This window comes from Epinephelus lanceolatus, chromosome 2 (assembly GCF_041903045.1).
Source record: "Epinephelus lanceolatus isolate andai-2023 chromosome 2, ASM4190304v1, whole genome shotgun sequence".
NCBI lineage: Eukaryota > Metazoa > Chordata > Actinopteri > Perciformes > Serranidae > Epinephelus > Epinephelus lanceolatus.
Window position 1 is genome coordinate 14297484 of NC_135735.1, and position 26105 is coordinate 14323588.

At 40.7% G+C, this 26105-nt stretch overlaps 1 protein-coding gene across 1 annotated transcript; it reads right to left on the bottom strand.

Annotated features, from left to right (window-relative positions):
- On the bottom strand, window positions 1-23930 carry LOC117258536 (monoacylglycerol lipase ABHD2). The gene is made up of 12 exons (XM_033629947.2): window positions 23777-23930; window positions 21612-21689; window positions 21138-21179; window positions 20633-20848; window positions 16288-16463; window positions 13256-13423; window positions 12466-12649; window positions 10466-10558; window positions 9019-9120; window positions 8754-8823; window positions 8568-8652; window positions 1-1448 (listed from the first exon to the last, which is right to left on the bottom strand). Exons 4-12 carry the CDS (start codon window positions 20839-20841, stop codon window positions 1240-1242), a joined length of 1296 nt encoding a protein of 431 aa, XP_033485838.1. The 5' UTR covers window positions 20842-20848; window positions 21138-21179; window positions 21612-21689; window positions 23777-23930; the 3' UTR covers window positions 1-1239.
- Window positions 23931-26105: the final 2175 nt, after the last annotated feature.

Genomic DNA, 26105 nt, shown 5'->3' on the forward strand with positions numbered 1-26105 from the left:
AAGGGGTTAGAGGGTGGGGAGCCAGCATCCGTGCAGTAAGAAAAGGATATCAAAGTCTTGGCTGGACCTGCAGCTGATCACAGGCAGATGAAAGAGTAAGAGGGCTCAAAGACAACAGACAACACAGGGAACATTTGAGTCATCTAACTTTTGGTTATCATCCTCGCTCCCTCCAGTTCATCCTCTCGGTCACAAGGAGAGCTAAACCATCAATTATCTCCATACCTGCGCTTTGACTAATGAAGAGGGAAAACAAAGAAGGAAAATAAAGATTGTGCCAAACAGGGTGTAAAGTGCATTGAATCAAAGTGATAAAATGCAACCGTGGGAATGTGCACGGATCCCCTCTGGGACTGATCCCTGGTCATGTCTGGTAAGCACTGAAGTGTCAAACGCAAGTGCCAAGAGGATGTTATCAGCTGGAAATAATGTGTAAAATCCCACCGTAACACTTACTTTTTCTACTGTACATTTTCTACAAACAACAGAGCAACGGTTCACCCAAAAGAACAGACATTATAAGGGTCGACAGACCATGAACGGAGATCTGGATCACACCTACCAAACACAAAGATCACATGCTCTGTCACGGGTCTTTAACTCTCGGTCTACACAGGCGCGCACAAACATACACACTACATCTGTGAGTTACATACATACATACTACAAAGACGCTGTGTTGGTTAAGACAGCAGACTAGGCTATATGGCCTTGGCGGTGATAAGCAGTGAGCTTCTTACAGGTGCAGCAAATGGGCACCGACTGCAGCACAGTCCTTGATTACTGTAATAGGAGGCTTCTTGTGTGCTTGGACTACACTAAAGTGGTGCTCTCACTTTCCTTTAAACGCCAGCTTGACTTCATCTCTCCTCATATTTGGTCAACGCCTCCATGAACCAAGGATCATTGTTGTGTACATGAAGAGAAACAAAATGTTCCTGCTCTGAATTCAAAGTCTCCGCAACGAAAAAGAGCACAAAGGCAGTTAGTTGTTTTTGTTCCTTCACATACTGTAAGGTGATTGTGATTACAAAGAGGGAACTGTGGTGAAGGCGAGACGTGTTTGATCGGGATGTGTGGGTCGGGAGCGGTGAGTAGCACCAGAGGAGAAGGCAGAGAAGAGAGAGCAGTTTAAGGTTTAATTCAGGTGTCTCCTCTGTGCAGGGGCAGTGGTGTTGGAGAGGGTGGGAGGTGAGAAGGTAAAGGAGAGAGAGTGAGAGAGACACAGAAGTCAGAGGTTTACGCTTTCTCCTCAGCGCAGGAGCTCTCACTCAGGTGGCCACTTTGGCATGGCGGTTTCTGTTTCTCCCACTGGCACATGGCATTGGCATAACCCACAATCACTTTGTCCATCCAGGTGAGGGGCTGGGGGAAGAGCACTGCACCCTCGAAGAAGCCCAGGTGGCCTCCGTGTAGAGTCAGGGAAAAGATCACATTTGGCTTCTTTGCTAGAGGATGACACAGAAACACAGTAATTAGGCTTCTGTAGTCTGGACGGAGTGAAATCATCAGTATCTGGAAACCAACACTGGACACGTCCACATTTGGGTTTGCCAGGGATTATAACATGCCAGTTACAGATAGTGAGGGTGTTTGCATGGTCAAACAGATAAGAGCATGGCTCAAATTCTGGAAGGTGTGTTAAAGCTCACACTACCACAGCTGAGAGCTTGAGCCAATCAATAAAACTGGAGCGATTTGCAACAACTCATCTTCACAAAGCCTGGTCCTAACTGCTAAGTCAATTTTCGTTGAGACCAGTCTTTAGGGTAGCTCTTAAATCGGCTGCCCCAACCAAACTTTGGTCCAGTCTTAATTACACCTAGTCAAGGCATACATATTCATGTAAATGCCCAAGTATGGCTATTGCCTAACAGCGCCTGCACTGCTAGGATACATTGTTTTTTGTCATCAGTACTTTTTCTGTTCACCTTTCTCTTCTCAAACAAGCCAAAATAACACATCTAATACATCCTATGCCAATGTAAACACTGAGACAGAACACATGGAGTGCAGACAAGGTTGCGCAATTAAATGGCTGAGCGGTTGACGAAACTGACAAACAACACAAAAGGAAAAAATTTAATTAATAGGTTAACAAACACGGCACATAGAAAAAAACATCACTGGCAGATGAGTAGGTTATTAGTGTCACATGTCACAGGTCTAGATGACTCTTAGCAGTCTGAGCCTTTATCGTATCACCAGTGCTTAATTTGTAAAATTAGAAGTAGGGGAACACTTTGGGCCTCTGAGAGAGCAGTGTTCCCCCACTCCCAAAAGTGGGGGAACACTGCTTTTAAGTGGCACCCGAGCCGCCTCACTGCGCAACTCTGAATGGAATGGTTGTGACATCTAGTGTTGTCACGGTACCAAAATTGGGACCCACGGTACGATACCAGTGAAAGTATCAAGGTTCTGAGTAGTATCACGATACCACAGCAAAAATGAGGCAGATGTGCCTTTTGTCATTTATAAAAAGATAAATCACTTTTCTATAATACATCAATGATATTTCAATGGAATAAAGTACTTACTGGCTTATTCATACTTCAAAAACAGCATGAATAAGTGATTAACATAGGGGGGATCAAAATAAAATAAATAAATGAAATAAAAATCAACCAGCCACCCTCTTCCCTTGACAAGTAAAGAACAGTCCTTTCATAAGTAAAGAACAGTCCCTAAAGTGGGGTGAGGTTTGTGGACCGTTACCTGCCACAAAGAGAGAAATGTGAACGGCTCGTTTCTCCTCTGACACACCACATACCTGTGTGCCACCACAGCTCGGTTGTCCAGGTACTACTGGGCAGTCATGACGCCAACGAAAGAGGAAATTAGGCTACTGGACCTGGAGTCGGACTTCTCTGTCGCCAGTTTAACCCACAACCGGCAGGATTCGCCTTTTGTTTCTGCTGCTGGTTGAAATCTGTACTCGCACAGCGTGCTGAATGATTTATTTTGCTCGCACAAAACTATTTTTCATAGCAAATGTGAGTAAAATGCTCGCACGTAGAGCTCTGTGGAAAACAAATCACTGCCGACAAGCAAAAAGAAATAAATAATAACTTTCACTGCTCAAAGATACTCACATGTCTGGAAAACAAACCACTACAGCAGCATATTGAGTCCCAGGTGGCAAGGGCGCGCCGTTATTGGACAGCGCATGGACACTCACCCTCTTGTGATTGGACTTCAAACTTATCCCACAGTAGTGGTACGTGAGGCACTCTACCCTGCAACACTAGTGACATCAGCCAATACTGTATATAGTTTTTAGATGTGAAAAGTTCTAGACCCATGCAAATTAGTTCCGGAACGCACCAGGGCCTTTTCTGAAAATATCCTGGTATGCGTTCCAGTATGTTCCGGCTCAAATTAAGCACTGGGTATCACGTATGCAGAGGTCTCAGGGTCCGTGAACGGAGGAGATGTAATTCCCCTGCTTAGTATTATATTTCTACCAGTTTGGTGCTAGGATACATGATTAATAATCTCCCACTGTCTTGCTAATGTGTAGCTAATCATTTATCATTTTCAGCAGCAGCATCATTACGGAGCATCAGAGAAAAGAAAGGAAATTTTACAAACATTGGGATGCAAAAATTTATATGGTTGTACACAAGAGCTGTGTCTGTATTTAAGTGACAGCAGTTGGCAGGTGGAGCTCGACAGGTCACATGGAAGGAGAGAAAAAGTAAACAAACCTGGCTGTGGCTCACAGCTCATGGACAGACAGAGCGTTGTTAGCAGTGGTATTAAAGAGTAAGGATCACAAACAGCGGACCTAAGTGACATTTGCAGCTAAGTGTAAATGCAGCTAATCAGCTAGCTATCTAGCTTGGTAACTGACATTATCAGTGCACTTTTCACTGGTGAGCGTTTTTTTGGTCGCTCCTTTAACAAGCTGAGGTGAAGGACAAAACATGTGTTTATGTTTTTAAATTAGTGATATAAAAAGGAAACTTTTGCAAGAAAGCTAATGTGGGTTGTCGTTCTGAGTTTGTGGCTCGTGTTGTGCATCAGGCTGCTGATACAAACAAAATGGCCGAGATGCTCCTGATGAGGCATCAGATTTACACCTGGTCTGAGCAAGAAGCAGGCACAACCTTTGATGGTGCACCCACTGTAACTATCAGGTCCGACTTAGACTGCCAAGTCACGACTGACTTAGCTTAAAGGTATATTATGCAGGACTGTCAGTTACTGTTTGTGGACATGTTCATCAGCTAAAGTGGAAGTAAAAGCCAACCCCAGATTCACTCTTGTTTGGCGTTTCTCCTCGCTGTCTTTGTGTCTTATGGCGCTGTGCCTCTTGGATGCCTGCTGCTTACAGTCTGGCACCTGGTCACGACTTCATTATGAAGTCCTGAGCTCACCTGAGCGCTGTGGGGGTACACACCCATGAGCATCCCGAACACAGAGAATTAGAAAATACAGGCAGAGTCTCTGCAGAAAAATACACCACCACATACTTCTCCTGGGTCATAAACGATGATTGAGAGGGATTACTTAAGTCTATACATTGTTAGGGAAAATCCTGAACAGTATGCCTTTAATAGCAGGTGCAAGCCCTGTAAGTGTGAGCACTGAGGCTTAGGTCGGGGAAAAACAAAAACACTAATTCACTGTTAAATAAAAAAAAAACAGTTAACGATTTCCAACAATTAGGTTCTGAACAGTTAATGCAGTTCTTCCGTGATCTATAGGATATAAACATTTGAGTCAGGTTCGTCCTGACTGACAGGTCGATCAGGCTGTCACACTCAGCCTTTTGCCTACTTGAATTCCACAATATAACCAGAAGTATGTGAACACACCTGTTCATGCCTCTGTGTAAAAGACAAGTCAATATGGAAATGCTTTTTTTCAAGTTTGCAGTGGAAGAACTTGATTAGTCTGCAAAGAGCCCTGACCCTCAACTCCATAAAACTATTTTTAGGGTGAACTGGAGCACAGATATGCTGTGTCACCCAACATCATCTCTAACACTCTTGTGGCTGACTGGGACAAAATCACTGCATCCGAAATGTTGCTGAGAGGCTCCCAGAAGAGTGGAGGCTGTTGTAGCAGCACGGCAATGCGTCTAGTTCTGGAACAAGATATTCAACATTTACATATGGGTGTAATGTTCAGGTATCCACATATTTTTGACCATGTAAGTATAAACAACAGAGAGGACTGAGGGCTACACCTACATACCAGATCTTAAAACTCGCTAGGTGTTGACTGACGCAACACCTGTGTATTTCCACTGTCTATAAATATGGCAAAATGCAGCGAATCATACTGATGTTATTTGATTCGAAACACATAAACCCTGAGCTCAAAGTAGGTCACCTCCATCACACTGCAGACAAACCATTAATCTCTTTCTGATCGCTGTATAAACCTACGCAGAGTGTTATAGCTCTGGACGACCACGCAGAGTGGTCTCCTGAAAAGGATTGGCCTGGATCGCTTTATTCCTCTGCTCTTATCTGGGTTAGTGGGGTAGCCTGATGCGGTTGACTAGTGATTAAGATCCCACAGGGCTTTCACCAATGTGCATTGTTCATGACAGCTGCTGGGAGTGCTCGTCAGGACCCGGAGCCACCGTCTCACCAGGCACAGAGTGACAGGTGTGAACAGAACGGGCTGGAGAACGGCTCGTACTAAAAAAAGACCTTTAAACTTTGAGGACAAATCCATGGGCATGTCACTGTGCAACATTATTGTTTTAAGCTTCTTATCTGTATCACTGCATAAAACCTGTGCAGCAGTAATAGTTTTTAAACATTATCTAATACTGTACGACAGCCACATTCAATATATAAAAGCAATGAAGAAACAACAAGATATGAACTGACCAAATAGTAAGCTGTAAACTCATATCAGCAAACATATTTAATCCAAGCTAATTACACCATTACACCAACGCAGTGGGCGTATTTCTGTTGAGTCCCTAGTGTCTGAGTCACTGTATCACATTTTAGGGCAAAGGGCAGCTGATCCTCATTTCAGTAAGTGTTGCACTCAAGAGACAAATGAAGGATAGAGTCGCATATACTATACAGGACTCATCCACCCACCCAACTACGCACACACACCCTTAAATGAGGGGGTTTCTTTTTCCAAAATAGTGTAAGTGGTCAGTGAGTTTAAATATAGCACACGCTGAGGAGAAGCAAAGTGTAGACTGCTTCTTCTTGTTTATAAAATGAGGCTCAAACACTGCACAGTCTACTCAAGAATAAAATCTTTGGTGTTTAGAACCTGTGAAGGAGTTACACTGACACTCAGCTGTATGGGTGAGGGAGTGTTGCAGCTGCTGTAACACACCAAAAGACATCTCATGAACGTGACCTCTGTGCCACACCCTGTCCTGTTCAAGGTGCGGAGCCAACTCATGAGAGGGCCTTTTGAGACTGCAGACATGTTTTCTGAAAACTAAATCAGGGGTGTCAACTGCAGCCATTAGTCAAGGAGGACAAGCCTGTATTTAAAAACCAGTTGAGTCAATAGAGGATGAACTGCAAATATGATCTGCCTGCAGGTACCTGACAAACAATACAGAGCTGCACTGTACAAAGCGAAATACGGACATTATATTATTCTGTAAGTAAATATTTTTTGTCTGGGAAATCTGACATAATATATACTCCATATAATGGAGCAGTTGTCATTTTTCAGATTGCCAGTGTTAATCAAAATCAAATCATAGCAATCTTCAAAGATGTCTGTTTATTGCGAAGTGGGTTTTTAACATACAAGGAATTGACTTTGATGTATTGGTGCATAACAACAAACACAGTAGGAGAAAAGTCAAGAAATATAAATATAGAATAGAAAAATTAGAAATTTGACAAAATACTAACGAACAAACCCAGCCTCACAAACACTTGTCACTAGTCCAGTGACGCCACCCTACGACAACCACTTTATGAGTTATAAAAGGGGATGTGGCAAAATGCACGCCATCACACACACTTGACCTCCATGCCAAATTTAATCCTCCTAGGGCAAAAACTGTTGCCGCAAAAGGGTGGGGAAATTTTGTGGACCGACAACTGCTGGTCGCAGCTAAAAATATGAACCCTATATCTGCTTTAAAATGAAAGAGCAGAGCAGTTTTACAACAGAAGGAGTAGTTTTATGCAGACATGTGCAAAAGTTCACAGTATATAGTATATATAGAAAATGTGCACATTAATGTACAGAGAAATCAGTCTAAAGGATGTGCATTTGTGAAGCACATACTGACAGATGTGAAGATGTTCATAGTGTTGTGACGATATGAGTCAGTTCAGTGTATAGTTATGTACAACTTTTTTGTTTAGAATAACTTCAGTAACTCTAATGTGCAGCATATTCTCTCTTTTTACTTCACATTTTACATGTGGAAGCACATTCTGAGCTTTCCTGCTGCCAAAAGAGGACCGAGTTTACTCTGAACTGCTTGAATAGCATTTTCTTGCCACAGGAAACAGAACTACTTTTTCTTTTAGCGGAAATCTTTTTAAAACAAACTAATATGGGTATAGTTATTTTTATCCTGTTTCAAACTAAGACCCATATTGAGCTATGTCACAAAGGGTGCTTTCAGACCTAGAGTTGTCTTGCTTTGGTCCGAATCAGGGAATAATCTTGTACAAAGTTGTACAATTGCCTAGAGTTGGTTCGTGTTCTCATGGCAGCATTTACAAGCAGACCAGATAAAATGCTTTGTGCAAGAAAACTGCTCTTGATTGGTCAGAATTTCCATGTGGGAAAAATCCAGGAAGTAAACAAAACATTGAAGAAGAGTACACTTACAAGATAAATGTGACACTTTCTAATGTCACAATGGAGGGACAACTCCGCAGGTTGATTTTAACGCTGGTCATCGTGGACTATATTGCTGTCATTGTTCATTTTAGTCAAACCGTACAGTTTGAAAACGAGGCGCGGCTCCAACTAGAAAACAATGTTTTGATGCATTGGATGTGCTGAATGTGCATATTAAGGCAGTACAGGAGGAGGTGCACATTAATAATCCTCCAGGACTGTAACATGCTCATGTTTAACCCAAACAATGTGTGATGTGACTGCAGTTGGTTCAGATCCAGGTCAGAACACGTTCTCACCACAGACAAACCACACCAGAGTTCGCAGTTGTAACTGGACCAAGACCACCTCTTCAAGAAGGTCTCTGTCCGGTTGTTTTGGTGCACATCCAAGTGCAATTGCTGTGTTCACACCTGCTCAAACAAATCGCACTTAGAGAGGAAACAAACTTGAGTTCCATTGAACCAACCAAACAGGGCAGGTGTGAAAGCACCCTATGAGTTACTAGTTTGACTATGGGATCTACTGCAGCTACAGCATTGTTACAGCAAGCCCACCACCTCACTCGCCGTTCGCCCATGTCATTGACATGAGAGCAGAATCACATCAAATATGCAAAAATTCAGTGTTTATATTAACATGTAAATGACCAATAAGAGTGTAGTTTCTAGTTGCTGCAGTGAGCATGGTTAAAATAGCTGTTTTTTTTAACACCAGGGTTTAGTACTGCTGCTGTTGCTATGACGCATGCTGTTAGTTACCTGCTAGTGTGCGAGGGATGGTGAGCAGTGAGTCATGAACCAGAGGATCATCTGCAGAGTTCACTAGCAGCAGCGGCACATTTACCTGCAACATAAACAACATAAATCCATTCAGCAAACAAGAGAAAACACACAAAAGAGAAACATGAGATGAGATGATGATGGGTGTGTGCAAGCAGTTCTTACATTGTGAATATAATGTACACAACTCTCCTTCTCATAGTACTCTTTCAAAGAGCTGTGGCCATGGAATTTTCTGTTGAAACCCAAAAACAGGAAGTGTTGTCAAATAATCCCACGTAACGAATACATTACAGGTATTTCATATTCTCAGGGGATGAACACTACTGTAAAATAAAAAAAACACAACTCTGCAATCTACAACATCAAAACAACAGAGAGCTGTGACTTTCACTGGGAGAAATCTAAAATAATTTGTATCTCCACGTACCTCATGATGCTGTCGTCAATCTGCATGAGGGACGTCGCTGTGTACAGCCGACCAAGATCTAGATCTATCCTTTTAAATGGGCTTCCCCCAAACAGACTGTGCCTGTAATATACAAAAAATATATTGACACACACACACACACACACACACACACACACATTAATAAAACATGCTGAAATCAATGACTGGTCAGTGTGCAGTAAATTGCTCAACCACTAATGCAATGTAGTAAGGGGCTGCATTTAAATTACTAGGGTATGGGGGCGGCTGAATCATGTGTTTAACTCGTTTTAAAAAGCAAGACCCTCCTCAATGTTTATTAATATTTTATTTTGACCCTTTCTTCAACTTAGAAAAAAGCTACAATAGCCTCTGACCATTATCTCAAATAAATATGACAGGTTAAAGGTTCTGTCTGCAACATTCAGAGCACTGATAGAGCAGCAAACCACTATTTGCTACGTAAAGACACAGTGGAACAATGGCATCCTGAGTGAAGTCATGCTCCCTCTGTGTGTGCTGTAATCCAAGCTTTTCTTTTCTTTGTTGTGGTAAGCCAGTCCAGTCGCGTGTGCCTGTATGTGAGTCCCTGTTTGTGTGTCCCATTGGCTAGCTAATCGCTGCCACACTGCACTGCTCTCGGATGACAGTTACAACTAATATCAGGATGGCACCCTTGCTAGACATAGCACCCACCAGGTAATGCCGTCAACACTCTTCCCAATGTTAGCTCTATTTATTGAGTAAGCACTGTTTGCTATTAGCCACCGGCCAGCCACATCCATAGTGAGCTGTGTGCAGACTATTCCACTCCATCTAAATCTTAGATATGCTCTGAATGTTGCACACAGCTTCCTTCAGATGGTGTACCTTGTGCAAACTTAACCTGATCATTTAACTTTAACATGTCAACATAACACTTTTCATTATTTTAGGTTCTTTTTTTTTTTTTTTTTACAACAATGGGGTAAGAAAAATAAGTTAAAAGGCCCTCTCCTTCTCTCCCAAAAAAGTCAGACTAGCCTCCCTTCAGCAAGAGAGAAAACATACATAATCCTCAACCTTTTCTGAAATCCTCCCTTTCTCATTATTTTCATACAGTCCCTTACTTTTAAGTGCAACACTTATTAAGACCTAAACCATATTATTTTAGAGCAGAACTTAAGTGACTGTCTAAACCTGCACAGATTTTTTATGTATTCGTGGTGTGCCTTTAGAGTCCTGTTCAATCTCAAAATGAGTGTCACAGAAAACTCTTTGCTATATATACAAGGTGAGACAGTTTTATGGAGAAGCTCAGGGAACATTTGGAGAAATGACAAACCATGTTGTCTGTTATGTAACTTAAATTGTGAAGTTAGAGTTCTGCTTTTTGGCAAACACTAACAAACAACATGTGGACAGAACTTTACTGGAGGGGAAACTAAAACTTGTTTGACAGTGGTACCTGTGTGAGAGGATGATTTTCTTCATGTTGTCGGCCATGAGAAAGTTATAGAAGCGTCTGAACTGGTCCCACTGTAGGAATGTTTCCTGTGCCCTGAGAGAAAAAGATAAACACACAGGAAGTTAGCTTTGTGCAGCCTGTCTGCATTCCAACAACACACTAAATGTCCTGTGTAATCCTCTGGACAAAGAGTCACGCTGGTGGAGAGCAGCAATGGTGTCAGGCATTAGCATGCAGCTCACTGACAGAGACAGACTAAACCAACACAACAACTAAAGACATTTAACAAATAACTGACCATTAGATAGAATGCATTTTGTTTGCTTTTTGGCATCTCAGTGCCATTTGAAGTAAATTTCATCTATAAAAATAATTCAAAGTATGATTTTGAATTTAAAAACGAGGGAGAGCCACAGCTCTAAAGGAACGCAGGGAAAGAACTGCATCCAATTTCACAAAAGGCCAGTCTCTACAACACACATCCTTCTCCACTGCCTTCATCCAAACTTTAACAGACCCAGCCTGTCATCTCTGCCAAAAGACGCTGGCTGCATCTAAAGCACAGAAGGTGTGGCTCGGTCCAACATGAGCACAGGCGACAGAGTCTGCTCTACACCCACATGTACTGCTGGTGTAGAAACACCACCTTAATACATTTGTTTGTCCTGGGTGATTCAAAAATGTCAGACTATGTACACAAAATGTTTATTCTAAACATGTTGTCAAACAGCTGGTTCAGTTTGTTGCATTTCACTGGCAGACACTTGCTGCTCTTTATGCCCTTCTGATCAAATGAAAGGGATTCAAACAAAGACGCATATTATAGATGTAAACAGCCAGAACACACACAAGCCAGCCACACTGCAAAGTTAAAGCAAACTGTGGAAAAATGAGTGGATGAACCATGACTGAGCAGAAACAAACACTTTGAGAATGCCTCTCGGGACAAATTTTGAAAACATGTCTGTCTTGTTGCTTGTGTATAAATACAGATCTATCATTTATTAATTCATTCACTTTTTGTAACTGCTTATCCAGTTAGGGGGCATGGGGGGGCTGGAGCCTATCCAAACTGATACTGGGCAAGAGGTGGGGTACACACTGGACAGTTGCCAGACTATCACATGGCTGCTATCTACCAGTTAACATAAAGACAAACCTAATCATCATGACATTGCACTAATAACAACAATCACTGACGGGCAGAAATAAAACAATTTATTTCAACTGCAGTGATATGTAAAAATCAGCAAACTTGTTTTTTTTCTGTCGTCATTTTCAGGTGTAACTGTAACTTTTTAAGATATATAGTTAAACAAAGTGGTCTGACCTATCTGATATTTCTGCTGTGCTCATTTTATGCATCATGTTGCTTTGCTAGCATCTTTGATAAACCACATCTACGGACTTGGAAGTTAAACAATGCACTGTTGTGGGCAGGAGTCGCAGCAAAACGTATTTTAGCCATCTAAAAATCAATATCAGTTTCGCTGTCCACTGTATTTGGAATATATTCTCCACTTCACCTTACACACTAACCAATCAAGGCAGCAGACCCGTGTCTCTTATGTTCAGCAAAGTAAAATTGCTGTTTTTGTCAGTGGAGTCTGGTGGCTTTGAGGTAATGGCTTAGCATACACTTTAACTGCTATTGACATTTTTTGGTGGGTATTTTTAGGTGGCTAAAACTCACCAATTCTCAAGCAGCACCATTTCATTTTATGTACATGACATGGGTGTTTTCAACCTGGAAGTTATTGTAAGCAAACACTGATACGGTCCATAGTAAACAGACTAGCTGACTGATTAAACAGCTGACAATAGATGCTTGGTAGTCTTGAGGCTCAACGTGTGATTATAATGCAAGCACTCATCATTTTGTAGCATTACGCTGAGCTTCATTTATATTTAGAAACGTGTGAACATCAAGTACCAGTGTTATTAAGGGGCTTTGATGATACAATGCATTTTAATTAAGAGATGAGAGGATGACGACCCACCTGAGAGCGCTGTACCCCTGACAGACGCTGACACAACACAGCACTCGCTCCTGGTTTGTCCTGTTCTCGCCCAGGAACTTACAGACAATGTTTCCGCCCAGGCTGAATCCCACCACGATCAGCTGGGTCTGAGGATACGTCCGCTTGATGTAGCCGACCATGGCTGCAAACTCCCATGTGCAACCTGTGAGGGAAACAGTGCTTGAGTTACCAATCAATACGCAACACCTCTGTAGGACAGGGTGTCTATTCTCTGCTCAGCAGCTCCAGCTGAAGGTGCCTTTGGCTCGGGGCATTAAATTCGTGTCTCTTTCAGACTCTTTAAATAAGCTCAGGTCTTAAATGTCTTTTTCTCTCTAATTCTGGGAGCTTTAGGTTCACCCACCAGCTCTTATAGCCTTTTAGCTTTTACCTTGAAATGATTTATAAAGATTTGCCTACATTAAACACCTTAAAATACCTTTAACTAAACCAGATTACATCCAAGTGAACTTAAGGTGGAACCAAAGGATATTTTGTGAACTGCTTTGAATTAATGTTTCAGATGCATTCACTGCTGTGAGAACGGCTTCTGACCAGAGCTTCTTAAGCCTCAACCTCAAACCAGACAATTGGATGAGAGCAGCAGACTGAGCCAAAGATAATGATGCAGTATTTCCAATCATCAGACCAAATCAAATCCTGTTTACCATCTTCAGAAACTGACTTATCATTTCTAGCTACTCTGATTATGAAAAGGTCATACTGATGTGACAGCAGAGTGAAACTTAAGTCCACTCCTTGGCCTCACCATAGGTAAACATGCGTGGAGAGGTGAGCTCGATGTTGGGAAGAGCTCCCAGGTGGTTCAGCACGGCACAGCGATAACCTTCCTTCTGGGCATGATCCACAAAGGTTCGGATGTAATGCTTCTCACTATGGTTACCAATACCAGGGCATATCACCATGGTGATGTCATCTGGTGAAACAGGCAGAACGATCAAGAAGATATTAGCACAGTCATTCTGAACAACACGCCATTAGATTAGAAAGGAGCAAGGCAAAGCACTGCAGTTGATTTAATATAAAAGGTAAGGCTTTTTATCTGTCATATATAGCCTTAGCAAAACAGAACAGACAGACATAGCAACGCTTTTTTTTTTTTTTTTTTTTAAAGGAATCAATTGTCATGTGAGTCTTAAGCTTTCTGATAGGATCACAAGACCAGAGTTAAGAGGGTGGGGTCAGGGTTCAGCTGAGATATTCAAAGAAAGGAATCCACCTTTAAAACCGTCCTCACACAACTGCACTGCAAACATGTTATGCCTCATTTAAAGATCAAATCACCTCAAGTCAAGAAGAAATGTGAAGTGCCTTTTAAACCCTTTGAGATCACATCCCGTGACATTTTGTGCACCTACTGAACAATATATGCCAAGAAATTACAAAAAAAGAAATCAGTTTCTTTATATTCTGATATCAAAATTCAAGCATGTTTTCTTCCTGTACAACAAAATATGGTGTGTGTTTATATAAGCGAGTACAAACCAATTTCAACCTATATAATATTACGACTGTCACCTATAAATCAATCAGAAACTTTTAGCTGCACAGAGCTAGTTTGCTACTTAGCTAGCTAGCAATGTCAGTGTGTCTTCATTCCCCCAAAATACAGCGAATACTATCTTGCTAGCGGGAGTTTATTCACTTAAGGAAAAGGGGTATCTGTGACAGCTGCAGATTATGTGCAAGGGATTTTACAGTGGACTGCTTCAGCAAGTAACGTTAACGCAACATGAAGCATACAGACTTTGTTAGTCTCTCCCTGATAGATACTACTGTATTGTCAGGGTTACACTGTCGGGGCCTCGCTGTTATGCCACTCCAGCTTTTCAACGATCAAACTTGTTTTCATTTCCAAAACAATGTGACTGAGGTCTGATTTTCAGTCCACTGTAGCCAGGCCCCAAAGAACACTGCTCAGCCTTGCAGCCAGTTTTTCCCTATGTTGCAGTGTAAAAATCCCTGTCGGCCCAAAGAGCATTTTTCCCATAGACCACACTTACAGAAGAGAAGTCTGTAAAACTGTTGACAGGACACCTCGAACTGCGAACAAGGTCAATTTTGACTCTTTCTATTATGAATTTTTGATCCATGGAGGTTTATTAATTGTAAAACTTCCCTCAAGCAGAGAAAAGTGTTGTAAAAACCAATGAAGTCATTACAATGCAAAGCCAATGAGCCGAGCAGTAACTCACAGGCAAGGCCAACAGTAGAAACAATAGGCCCGTTTCCACCGCAGGAACTTCGGGGTAATTTTACGGGGCCGGGGCCGTTGGTGCGTGTCTCCACCGCAGGAACCACCCCCGAAGGACAGAGTTCCGGAACTTTTACGGGGGCTAAACAAGCCCCTGCCTTGGGTTAGGTACTCAGAACGGCCCCGAAAGACTCCCGGCTGGGGCTTGTGGATTACTTGGTGCTGATTGGATATACTCAAGGAGGGATGTGACGTCAACAGAAAGCAACAAAATAGCCAGCATTTTTAAAACTCAGCAGACGAGGATTAGCTCGTTCATATAGCTTCCTCCATCATGTAAAAAAACTCACTAAATGGCCCGTGAAAAAAATATTCTTTCCAGCGGATATCTTAGTTACAACATGATTGAGCTAGCAAAGCAGTTTTGTGTTGCTATGTGTGGTATTTATTCAGTTTTGGGAAATCACAATGTCTAGAACGCATCAGTGGCTGCCGCTGACAGGGACAGCTAACAGCAGGCTAACATCAGGACGTCATCTGTTAAAAGCCTCCCGTTGTCGGATACGACATGAAACTACTCCAGTTAGCTCAATCATGTTGTAACTAAGACATCCGCTGGATTTTTTTTTTTTTCACGGGCCATTTAGTGAGTTATTACAGACACCGCTAAGGGCTATCAGCTAACGGCGTCCCTACGTCACCCCGGTAAATGGTCGCGCAACAATTACGTCACATCCAGAGCCCGTAACTTTACAGAAACCTTCCTCCTACTCCGCTCTCTCAGTGGAGACACGGCGGTTGAGAGGGCCGAGCGAGAGCACGTTCCTGTAGTAGTTCCTGCCCCCCAAATAGTACCAGGAACTTCTTCAGTGGAAACGGGCCTAGTAAACCCAGAAGCTAGAGACATTTTTTAGATGCACCAGGCGAGCAATTCTGTTGGAATGAATAGCCACCATTTTGGGATCCTGTATCTACGTTTTATTATACATATAGCTGTAGCTCTGCTAAACTCTAAACCTGTCCATTTTCAGTGGTCAAATCAAATGCTAAGAATTTGATTATAATCCCTCTTGTGACTGTACATGGATCAAATATTCCAATTCACTGGAAAATACATCACAGTACAGGAGCTAAAGACGCTCTGACTTCCATTTCACTACCGCTCAGCCATTTGATTTACTGTAAACTTAACTGGAAAACTTTAATATTTAAAGATCGATATAATACCGCTAATAAATTTACATCAGCTGCCTGTTTTCAATATTTCTCAAGTCAACACCCTCTATCCATGACCCTCAAATTGGATAAGTAAGAACTCTATCAGAAACAACAAAATGTGAGAACCCTTAGGAGGATCAGCAGAGGTTGGATCCCTCCTCCAGGACAGGTTACAGAAAAGCAGCTGTAGTAGAATCACAACAATATAAAGAAATTGATTTATAATATACAACTAAGAAATACACAATATTACACAACTATGTTTGGCATGGCTGTAAAAAGCCACCTGGCCATCATCTAATATGTATCATCCAAATAGCAGCAACCAACAAAACATAATTAAATAAACACTTAATAAAATGCATCACCTCCTGTTCGATGGTCTCCCACTGGCTCAAAGAGGTCAAAGGTCGCAGTGGCCCCGTCCTGCATGGGTAAGTACTTCCTGACTCCACTGGGATGAGGTGAGCTCACCCTGCCAAGCTTACCGTACAGCGCTGTCTGGAGGTGACCGCTCTTGCCCCACAGTAAGGGAGGAATGTACCTGGAAAACACAAATATTGAACTTTGCTATTAAATTTGATCTGGAAACATGAGCTCGTTCTACAGAGGCACTCAAACACAGCACAAGGTTAGTGCCCAGAAAGACAGTAAGACAATGCTATCCTCAGCAGACAGACACATTTGCATGCGTGGTTTATGACACAGACATGAACATACTGGCACATGGTTTGCATACATACTGCTGCAGCAAGATTGCTCCATACCCCTGACAGACATCAATGTTTAACGTCAGGTTGTTTAATGTTTTGTTAAGTTATGCTGAGCTTCTACTTGAGCTCCAGTTACACCTCTGTAGGAGTTAGCTGTAGGAGTCAAGTCTTTGGATTACGTAATATTTCTTTCAAATATTGTGCCTTATGCTGGGCACTATCATGAATCACCATCTTTTTTACATGCTGAGACAAAAAGCATGTGAACAACTTGACAGGAAAAACCCCTTTATGGTGCTTTTGTTATTGGCTGTCTATCCAATCATGTAAAGGAAAGCCATGTCAATGCAATATTGTCACCATGGCTGATGAGAACTGAAGGAATTACAGCCCAAACGACCATTTGTCTGCTTTTCATGAAATGTCGCCACCATTAATTAATGTTCAGTTCATGTAACACTGTCATTCATATAGAGTGACTCTATTAAATAGGGATTTAGGATCATTTTAGTTCACAACTTTAGTTAAAGACAAATCAGGCTCCATCTACAGACACAAACTTTTACCAGTACAAATCCGACTTGCCCGGTATTTGCAAGAAATGACACGTTAGCAAATATTTCAGTGCCTCTTTCTCACTTTTCTTACATTATATAACATCTGAAATCTTGTCAACAATAAGGTGAGGAGTGGGCCATCTTGGAGGCGCGGAGGTAAGACAAACAACATCAGCATGACTATGAACTAAAGCACAGATGCAACATGGACACTAGTTATATATACCTTGCATAGACCAAAAAAGATGTACAATAAGTAGCAGCAGAGAGCAGGAAGCTTCAATTACATCAACAGTTACACAAGCCCTTCACACATGCGTTGCCTCATCTCTTACTGTGCCTCCTAATAATTACTGCACCTTGAAAACACGCTCTTACATAAGACACCTGTCAATCAGAAAGCAGTAGTACTTCCATTTGGTGATAATGTAATCACTTCCAGCACGCACTGTAAGGTGAAGCTTAACCACAGTTTTCTAGAAGGTACTCTACAGGCTTAATCAATGACTACTGGAAGAGGATAACCTCGTTGTTGTAATGTGGATAGGAGGATAAGCATGCTGCCAGGTTAGTCCAGTTCATCAACGGGAGACAACACACAACTTAAAACACAAACAGCTTCTCTGATGGTGTTTTTTCTTTCTAAACGATATGGTTTTAAAAAAATCCCCATTAACAGGCCCAATTACTAACTTTTTGACAATGCATATTACAGCAATGTACATGCAAGGGCTTTGGTTTTGTTTCCACACTGTGGAGGACAAATATGCAACAGGGGTTTGGAGGTTCTCTACCAAGAAACCTGAGCCGCAAAAGGGTTCATTTCTTCCATTCTGGTGAACTTTATTCACCATTTTGAGAGTTTTCTGCATCAATTTATGGTGTAAATGTCTTTAATTTCGTCAAAATAAAAGTCTTCTGCTACTTTAATTTCTTAATAGGGTGGACAAATGCACATGTGCTAAATACTGAGGGGGACATTTCCCCTGCCCCCCTACGTGTATACTGTATGTATAACTAAATCCATTGCTCACTTTTTATCCACTGCTCATAATTATTATTATTATTTATTGCTGTTTCTTGTATTTTTTGTACTTTTTCTGCATACCTAGTTTTTTAAGTTTTTAAATATTGAAATCTTTAATTTGACTCTTTACCCTTGACTGCTGTAACACTGGAATTTCTCAATTGTGGGATCAATAAAGGTGTATCTTATCTTATCTTAATTGAGGAGCATTTGTGTCCCTCCACTGATCATGTGCAATTTACAAATATCACTGATGTAAGCAAACCTTGTATTAAACTTGCATGATTAAATAATTAATTTGTTATTGAGTCTTCGTTTCTTGGGAGTGACAGCAAGAGTCTTTTGTTTGCCTTTGAATCTCAGAATCTGTTTTTAGAAACTGGTAAACACAGAGATGTGAGCTGCTGTCCCTCATAACTATTAGGTAACGGGAAAAGGAAACAGATGTGTCAGTGTGGTTTGATGAAGCAAATATGTGAAGTCCAGATCAAAGTCCAGAAGTAAAGTCACAGGCAACCTTTATTGTTCTCATTTATCTTTTCATTTCCCTCTTGACTCTTGTTTTTGTTGGACTCTATTTCAATCTGCTGAGGCTTATCTCTTTGTCAGATCCAAATGATGAAGGCAAAATAAGTTCCTGTAGAAAATAAAAATTAAGCTAACACCAAGATGTACCTCAAGAAAAAGTTATTTGTTCTGTATTGTCCTCTCTGTGAGCCAACACCCCTGTGTGCATGTTCCCAAACACAGTTGAACAAAATCGCTGTTGACTCTGTTAACCTCACACCACCCCTCCTATGTTATGCGTTGTGTAATTGATCTCTGTTATACAACACCACCGCAGGGTCACGAACGTGACTTCTCAGCAACACAGATAATGCCAATATCAACAATGCTGACAGGATCCAGGGCCATGTTCTTCAAATGTAGCTTAACTAATTCAGGCTAACAAGCTGATATCAGGTAAACTAATCCTGTTTATTCTCATCCAGTTAATTTGGTTCTTTGAAGGCAGATTGAGGGTTTATTTGTAATTGCTGGATGAAGTCATCTTGGGTGACAGTGTACTCTTATTTTGAAATAAAGGCAAAATAAGGGTATTTTAAGTTCAATACATTTAAGTTATCATATGACAAATTCCTATTTTAATGTCAAATTAGATACCACTCTACTGGTATTTTTTTTATCTAAATTTCTGTTTCGTTCTTTTTTCCTTTCCAAACTTTTATTTATTTTATTATTTGGATTTTTTTAAGTATAGTTCAATTTTCTATTTTATATCACTGTGATCTTACAATGACCTGTATGTTCTCATCAAAAATCGTTATTATATCAACACTTTTTCATTATGAATCTAAGAAAGGAAGTCATTCATATCTGAAAATGACTTCATGTGGTTCATAGTTCACTGTCTGGGTCATGATGATCCAGAAAACTGTCAATAAGCCTGCCCTTTTGCAGGTTTGGATTCAAGGACTTGTTGTGATTATGACAGTCTTAGATAAAAATTAAGCCAGCTTCAAAGAACAAAAAAATCCATACTCATGTCAAATCATCAAGTCAACATTCTAAACTAGATAACTTCATTAGCCACGTAAGAAAAACAGGGCCCAGGACTTGAATTATCTCAGTTAAACTTCACAGAGGGGCATACATGTCTGTGAGCAAAATACAGTTGTTCAGGAGGGAGTGGTAACAAGCCAGACACAAATGTAAACATCAGTGTGGCCTTATGATTCACTGACACTGCAGGTGAAAGGCAAAGGGCTTGGTAACAATCGGTTATATAAGCAGACACTCGTGATGAAGGCTTAAAGAAAAACACCCTACAGAGCTGAAAGTGTTGCAACACCAGCAGACCACAGGACATGGACAGAGACACTCATTCAGGAAGAACAATTAAGTTTGTAATTTGCTTAAAAGACAGGTCAAGGGTTTTCCACAGCCTACAGGACATTAGAGCCCAGCTGCTAACCTGGTTTAGCCTCCACAGTGAGGACCTGCCTCCCAGTGACCCACACCAATAACCACTGGTTTGCATCGCTTATCATTACCCCAGATGGAAGATTCAAATTATAACTGACATCAGAGTTGGCCTGAGAGGGAGACTCGGATCATCATATATGCAAATGTTTCTGCTCTGCGGTGAACGAGTCTATATTTGTAATGCAAGTGTGACAAACTCAGTCTACCTTTGGGATAATCCTAAAAACACAGCCTGGTGTTTAATTCATGCTAGAGCTGACGGTGAAGCCAGACATCTCTGGTACAGACACACTCAGGAACACTGATGACAGATGGGACCCCCGCCAGACAAACTGCTACCTTCACTCCCAGCCCCAGATGGCCAACAAGCAGCGCCATTTCCATGGCAATGCCTTGAGTGACAGACACAGAGCTGAGAACGGCAACTCACTCTTTGGTCAGCTGAGGACAGGACTTGAGAAGGAAGCGGTTGAGCGGCGTGTCCTGGTAGGTAATGTCTGGGGGTGCGGTGGGGCTCTTGAGGTTCAAGCAGCGGACGATGATGTAGAGCACCGTGGCCACCGCTGCCAGCTTCATGCCGTCGAACATTGCTGGCAGCTCCGGAGAGATGGTGTGCACATCTGACTCGTGGGAGTTCATGATTATTCTGAAAAGCAAAAACAATGGCCCACACTTGTTTGAATGTTTTCCCTTGTGAAACACAAATGAACCTAAATTTCAAATTTCAGTAATAATTATGTTTACAAATACACAACCAACGAGTTAAGAACTGCATTCTTAAAAGAAACTTGTGCCCCTTAAGTATTAATTTAATAAAAAGCATCCCTGACTTGTACATAATAATTTTTTCTGAGTTTCTGGTAACTGGGATTAGGTCAGAGATGGAATAAAGCACAGACATGGAGAAGAGACATATCTGATGATGTCAGACTGACCTAAATATTCCTCTTGGTGCCCAAGGCGCTGCAGCGACAGATCTGTGGGAATATAGAGTGAGGGCAACTCGGTCAGATAAAGCAATAACTTATTTAATACACTCACTTTAATTACATTACAGCTTATGAAGTGCCAATAGAAAGTCTCACGACGGAGAAGAAAGGGGTGCTGACATTACTTTAAATAAGTCATTACATTTAGCAGAAACGCTGCGCACATTGCTTCTAAAGCAATGCACCAATGCAGCTGTACCTTGACATATTTACTTAAAATTTACATATGTTCAAAACAAAGTCATCTGAGCTGTGAAATAACAGAAAAAAACAGGAACTGTAAAGAATCAAAAAGGCCAGAAACCACAAAAAGGAGAAGTTGCCATACAGGATTTCACAAAAATAGATGACAGTGTTTCCATTGTTATGATCAGGTAGTTGCCATAAAAAATGCTGTAATTGTATGTGTCTTTAACTTACTATTTATCCTGACGTAGGCCTTCTTGTTCCTAACGTCTGAAAACGTGAAGAGGCAAAGTCACAGTGATGTGGTCAAACCTGAAGAGAGAAACAGAAAATGCATTTAGCCCATGATTAATAGTAAACAACCAGCATTATTTTCCACTTAAAAGTATCATCCACATCCGCATTGTTATGATGCCTTTTCAGTGTCTTGTCACAATCTGACTCTCGATAAAACGCACCATTTAGCATGCATAGAAGGAAAAGTATTATCTATCTTGTTTCAGTGTTATCATGTCTTCACGGCATTCTCATTCACTGATAAACTTCCGGCTGTTCTGTATGACAATTGCTCTGTGCTGAGAGAAACTATTTAACATTGATCAACAGATACCTGTGTGTGTGTTTCTTTAACTTCAGATCCAGGAAGACTGTCATTGAAGTTTTGGAGAGATTAGGGCAGATTATATCAGATTGTATTCTTAATACGCCCGTCCATGGTTTCCTGAGTTCTATCCACCTTTGTAGTCACACAGACCTCTTGATTAGCGAAGCCCACAACCCATTGTTTTAAGCTAGCCTTGATGTAATGTTATAAAACCTTGTTCTGATGTTAATCTTCAGAGAGAAGTCTACATCATTTGCTGTGAACCTCCACTGAATAAACTCATCTGAACCAGCCAAAGAATTCGACCTGAATTATTTTTTCATCCACACATCACCACAGTAATTCACTTGATTATGGATTCTGGTATTGGATATGATCAAATCAGAAAACTTTATTTGCCATTTGTACACCTGTACGCAAACACTCAGAGTCAAGTCAGAAATACACAGGTGACAAATAGTAAAAGATAAACTGTACACAAACAGGTATACAAAGTACAAATTGTATAGTAAATACAAGAATTTAAACTCCACCCGCAGGCCATTCAGAAAGATATTTCACATCACTGGTATTGCAAATGGATTCATTTTTAGTCATCAAGTAAAACACTATTTTAAGTTTCAAATGTGATCAGTTATTTGCTTTTCTCCATTCAAGTCATTCTAATTTTAATAACTTGTTCAGCTCAATCATAAAACTCCAAGACATTCAGTCTGTCTGATTGTATTATCTCTTAACACCAGTGTCATTAACCTCATATCACCTGATGTGGTATCACAGGCAGGTATATCTATCTGCCAACATGTTTCTATTCCTATAAAGCCATAAAGTGTTTGTTGGATTCTGCCAGTCTTGTAAATAATCACATATATCATGTTAATAATAACACATAATACACATGTCAGAGTACTTGATAGTGTTTGCTCCATTTACCACAGAGAGGAAGCTACCACTGCTCTCATACAATTTGATTTCAAGATAATTATCTGCCAAATTTAGCCTCTGTCTTCTATAAGTAATGGATTTATACAAACACCATCTGTAAACACAACTCAGCTCCATGCAACCATGGTGCCACAATGATCATACATACAATTAGGGTTAATTAAATAACCATCCACACACAGCTAATACCCGTGTCATCCACTGTAAACACATCCAGTGTGTAAGGTAACTATATCTGGCAGTTGTGTTAGCTAATGCCTGGAGAAAGCGTGTGTATTTTAAAGCCACGCCGTGTCACTTAATAAAACGATCCTCTCTGGCATCAGAGCAGCTGCTAACATTAGCTCTTCCTTCTTTGTCACGACTCACAACAAGACAGTGAGGAGTTTACAGACACAAGGGCGCACACTGACGTTAGTTCCCAATAGCTAGCTAACATGGCGAGAAAATGGTTCTAAATAGGCGCATTTCTAAACGCGAAAAAATAAGAAGTTACCCTGTGCATCTGTGTTATGTTTGTCTGGGAGCAGGCCAACAATCCCTGCCGCATCTTCGCTCACCCTGCTGGTCCAGAAAATGAAAACCATGTCGCCTTTTTGACGAGTTTGCTGGCCACCCTGAATATTTTTGCGCAGTAACTTCACGTTAAATCAGTATACAGACAAAAAGGCAGCACAGTTAGACCTGTTTTCTACTTAAAAAATACTGCTATGTAGCCTGTATCAACAAGCACAGCATCAGAGAGAGCCCAACGGTCCATTTCTCTGCCGTTAATTATCGGTCTAATGAGGTAGCATCCTCCGAGCAGCGATACCAAACCACACAGCAGCAGCATCTTTAGCTCACTTACCTCGGCTAAAGAAGAGATGAATCGCCTCCTTGCTGCTCAAAAGCGACACCTCTTATTTTATATTCGTGGCATGTCGTTTGTTTGTTGTGTTTGTGTTGCTTTGTGTGCCTTTAAACCATAGCTGCTGGATGTGTGGGACGCCCTCTGGTTCACAGAGCGGAAGCTAGCCACACTAGCTGAACCAGCAACAGCAGCACTGACATGTCCTGGAAGAATCTGGAATTAGCATACCGGCTCTCTCATTGGTTAATATAACTATGACGTACCGAGATAGCTCAACTGTCACGCCCCTTACATGAGAATGTCATTTTCACATCTTCACATTTCTTTTGTTTTTTAATATATCCTTTGTTCATATCATATCTTTTTGTATTATAACATGTTTCCTTTTTTATGACAGTGTCTAAGAGATAAATGTTGCAGTGCTTTACCGGAAACTGAACACATTTTTAACAAGTCTTTTCCTGAACGTGACAGAAACGTGAGCTGAAATATGTTACACAACACAGACCTCCATGTGATTGCATCTGCCAGCAGGTAATGTCATATTTTTTGGCTTGCAAAAATATCTTTAGAATTTTTTAATCAAAAAAAAAAAAAAAAAAAAAAAAAAAAAAAACAGCTGATGTTTAATTCACACTTCCTCATATATTTTAAAAGAAACAGGCCTCCACATACATTTTAAGATATGGCAATTAGGTGGGAAAAAAACTTTAACCGGCATTCTGATCCTGCCTTTTACTTAGACATCCTTCCTCTTCTCTTTTAAAATTGAGCCTATTTGGGATTAGGTAATGGGGAGGATTGTGATTTGATTTCAAGCTTTGTTCCCCATCATACATGTGCTTTACGTTTAGTACCTATTGTGAATATGCTTTGTGTAATTCTGTTAAAACTGTATATAAAATATTCTTGATTTAAAAAGAAAACGATTGATATAGCACCTTTCAAAACACAGTTACAAAGTACTTTACAATAAAACTTAACACGTTTAAAACACAAGACTGAAACAAACTAAAATGTCATGAAATGTCACCAAGGTCAAAGATAAAATAAAAGAAGGCCATATGAGAATTGAAATCACTGAGACAGCAATTAAATAGACACCCAAGATAAAGATGTGTAAAGTATACTGCTGTTTAGCTAGATATTTAATTCATCATAGCTTTAAAGACACCAATTAGTCTTAAACGCTCTATGGCCATAAGTAAAGTCCTACTTGGACAAACTCGAGAACATGCAGCTCCTGTTGCCATTACAGTACCCTATAATATCCACCTGACGGCGACAGAGTTGAACAGATTCTCTAATGAGGCTCTTGATCTGGGTGATGTAGCCTCAAGTTTTACCCTAACACCACCACACCAATACGCAAATGCCAATTATCTAGGATCTACTAGAGCAAATATTAATGAGCCAGCAGATTCGTGTGGTTCCCAGGCCAGTTTAATCGTGCATAGGTTCCCTAAGAAAATAGAAAAACAATGCAATTTCTTTATGTCTACACTCTCAGAGCATAGGTCTATATGCTACCCATATAGCCTGCAGTTGGCTATATGGCCTAAATATGTCTATTTATAACCGTCATAAACCCTTCTGCCAAAAAATGTGACATTAGAGTTAAATTCCTACAGCTGGCAACAAGATGAACCATACCTGTGCAGCTTCATTATAATATAATAACTAGTCTAACAGTTATAAACTTTCAAATTATATTTCTTTCCATTTAATCCAAAGTTATTATATCCTAATGTGTGGCATTAGTAATCCTTCCCTAACCAAAGGAATTAGTGGCTCCAGAGCTGTGCCTGCCTGCTGTGTTTCTAAATAGTTGGCAAGGGTAAAATGCAGAGTTTTCCCACGGGGATTAATGCAAAGTACCAAACTGTTAAATCCCCCCAATTTTCACGCTTCTCTTCCAGATTGGATGTTGGGAGTGGGTGGGATCTCACCGATAAAGCTGTAGGTGAAACATTACAATAATTCAATGAATGTGAGTTTAAATGTCATTATGAGATGCAGGTATTTTCATATTGCGCAAAATATAGATAGACAGGGGCTAATTCAAATTCCTTATACCCTGCAGTATAGGGGAGAAGTGGTGCCTTCAAATGCTTATGATAAAACAGGCAATTTAATAACTCAATTGTTTATCGTGCGTTAAGATGGGAAATGACAACTAGTCTAATTAGACTGTGTGATCGATTGCAATGACTTTAATTTTTGATCCCCAGTTACTAGATCTTAGTTATATTAAGGAGAAATAACTTAGTGCATGAAGACTGTAAGTGGTGTTTGATTAGGTTAAGATATTTAAACTTATACAAGT

Coding starts and splice junctions, on each gene's coding strand:
- LOC117258536 (XM_033629947.2), bottom strand. CDS start 20,841: ATGAACTCCCACGAGTCAGATGTGCACACCATCTCTCCGGAGCTGCCA. Junction 16,464..20,632: donor TGTCCTCAGCTGACCAAAGA/GTGAGTTGCCGT, acceptor TGTGTTTTCCAG/GTACATTCCTCCCTTACTGT. Junction 13,424..16,287: donor GGGAGACCATCGAACAGGAG/GTGATGCATTTT, acceptor CTGTTTCACCAG/ATGACATCACCATGGTGATA.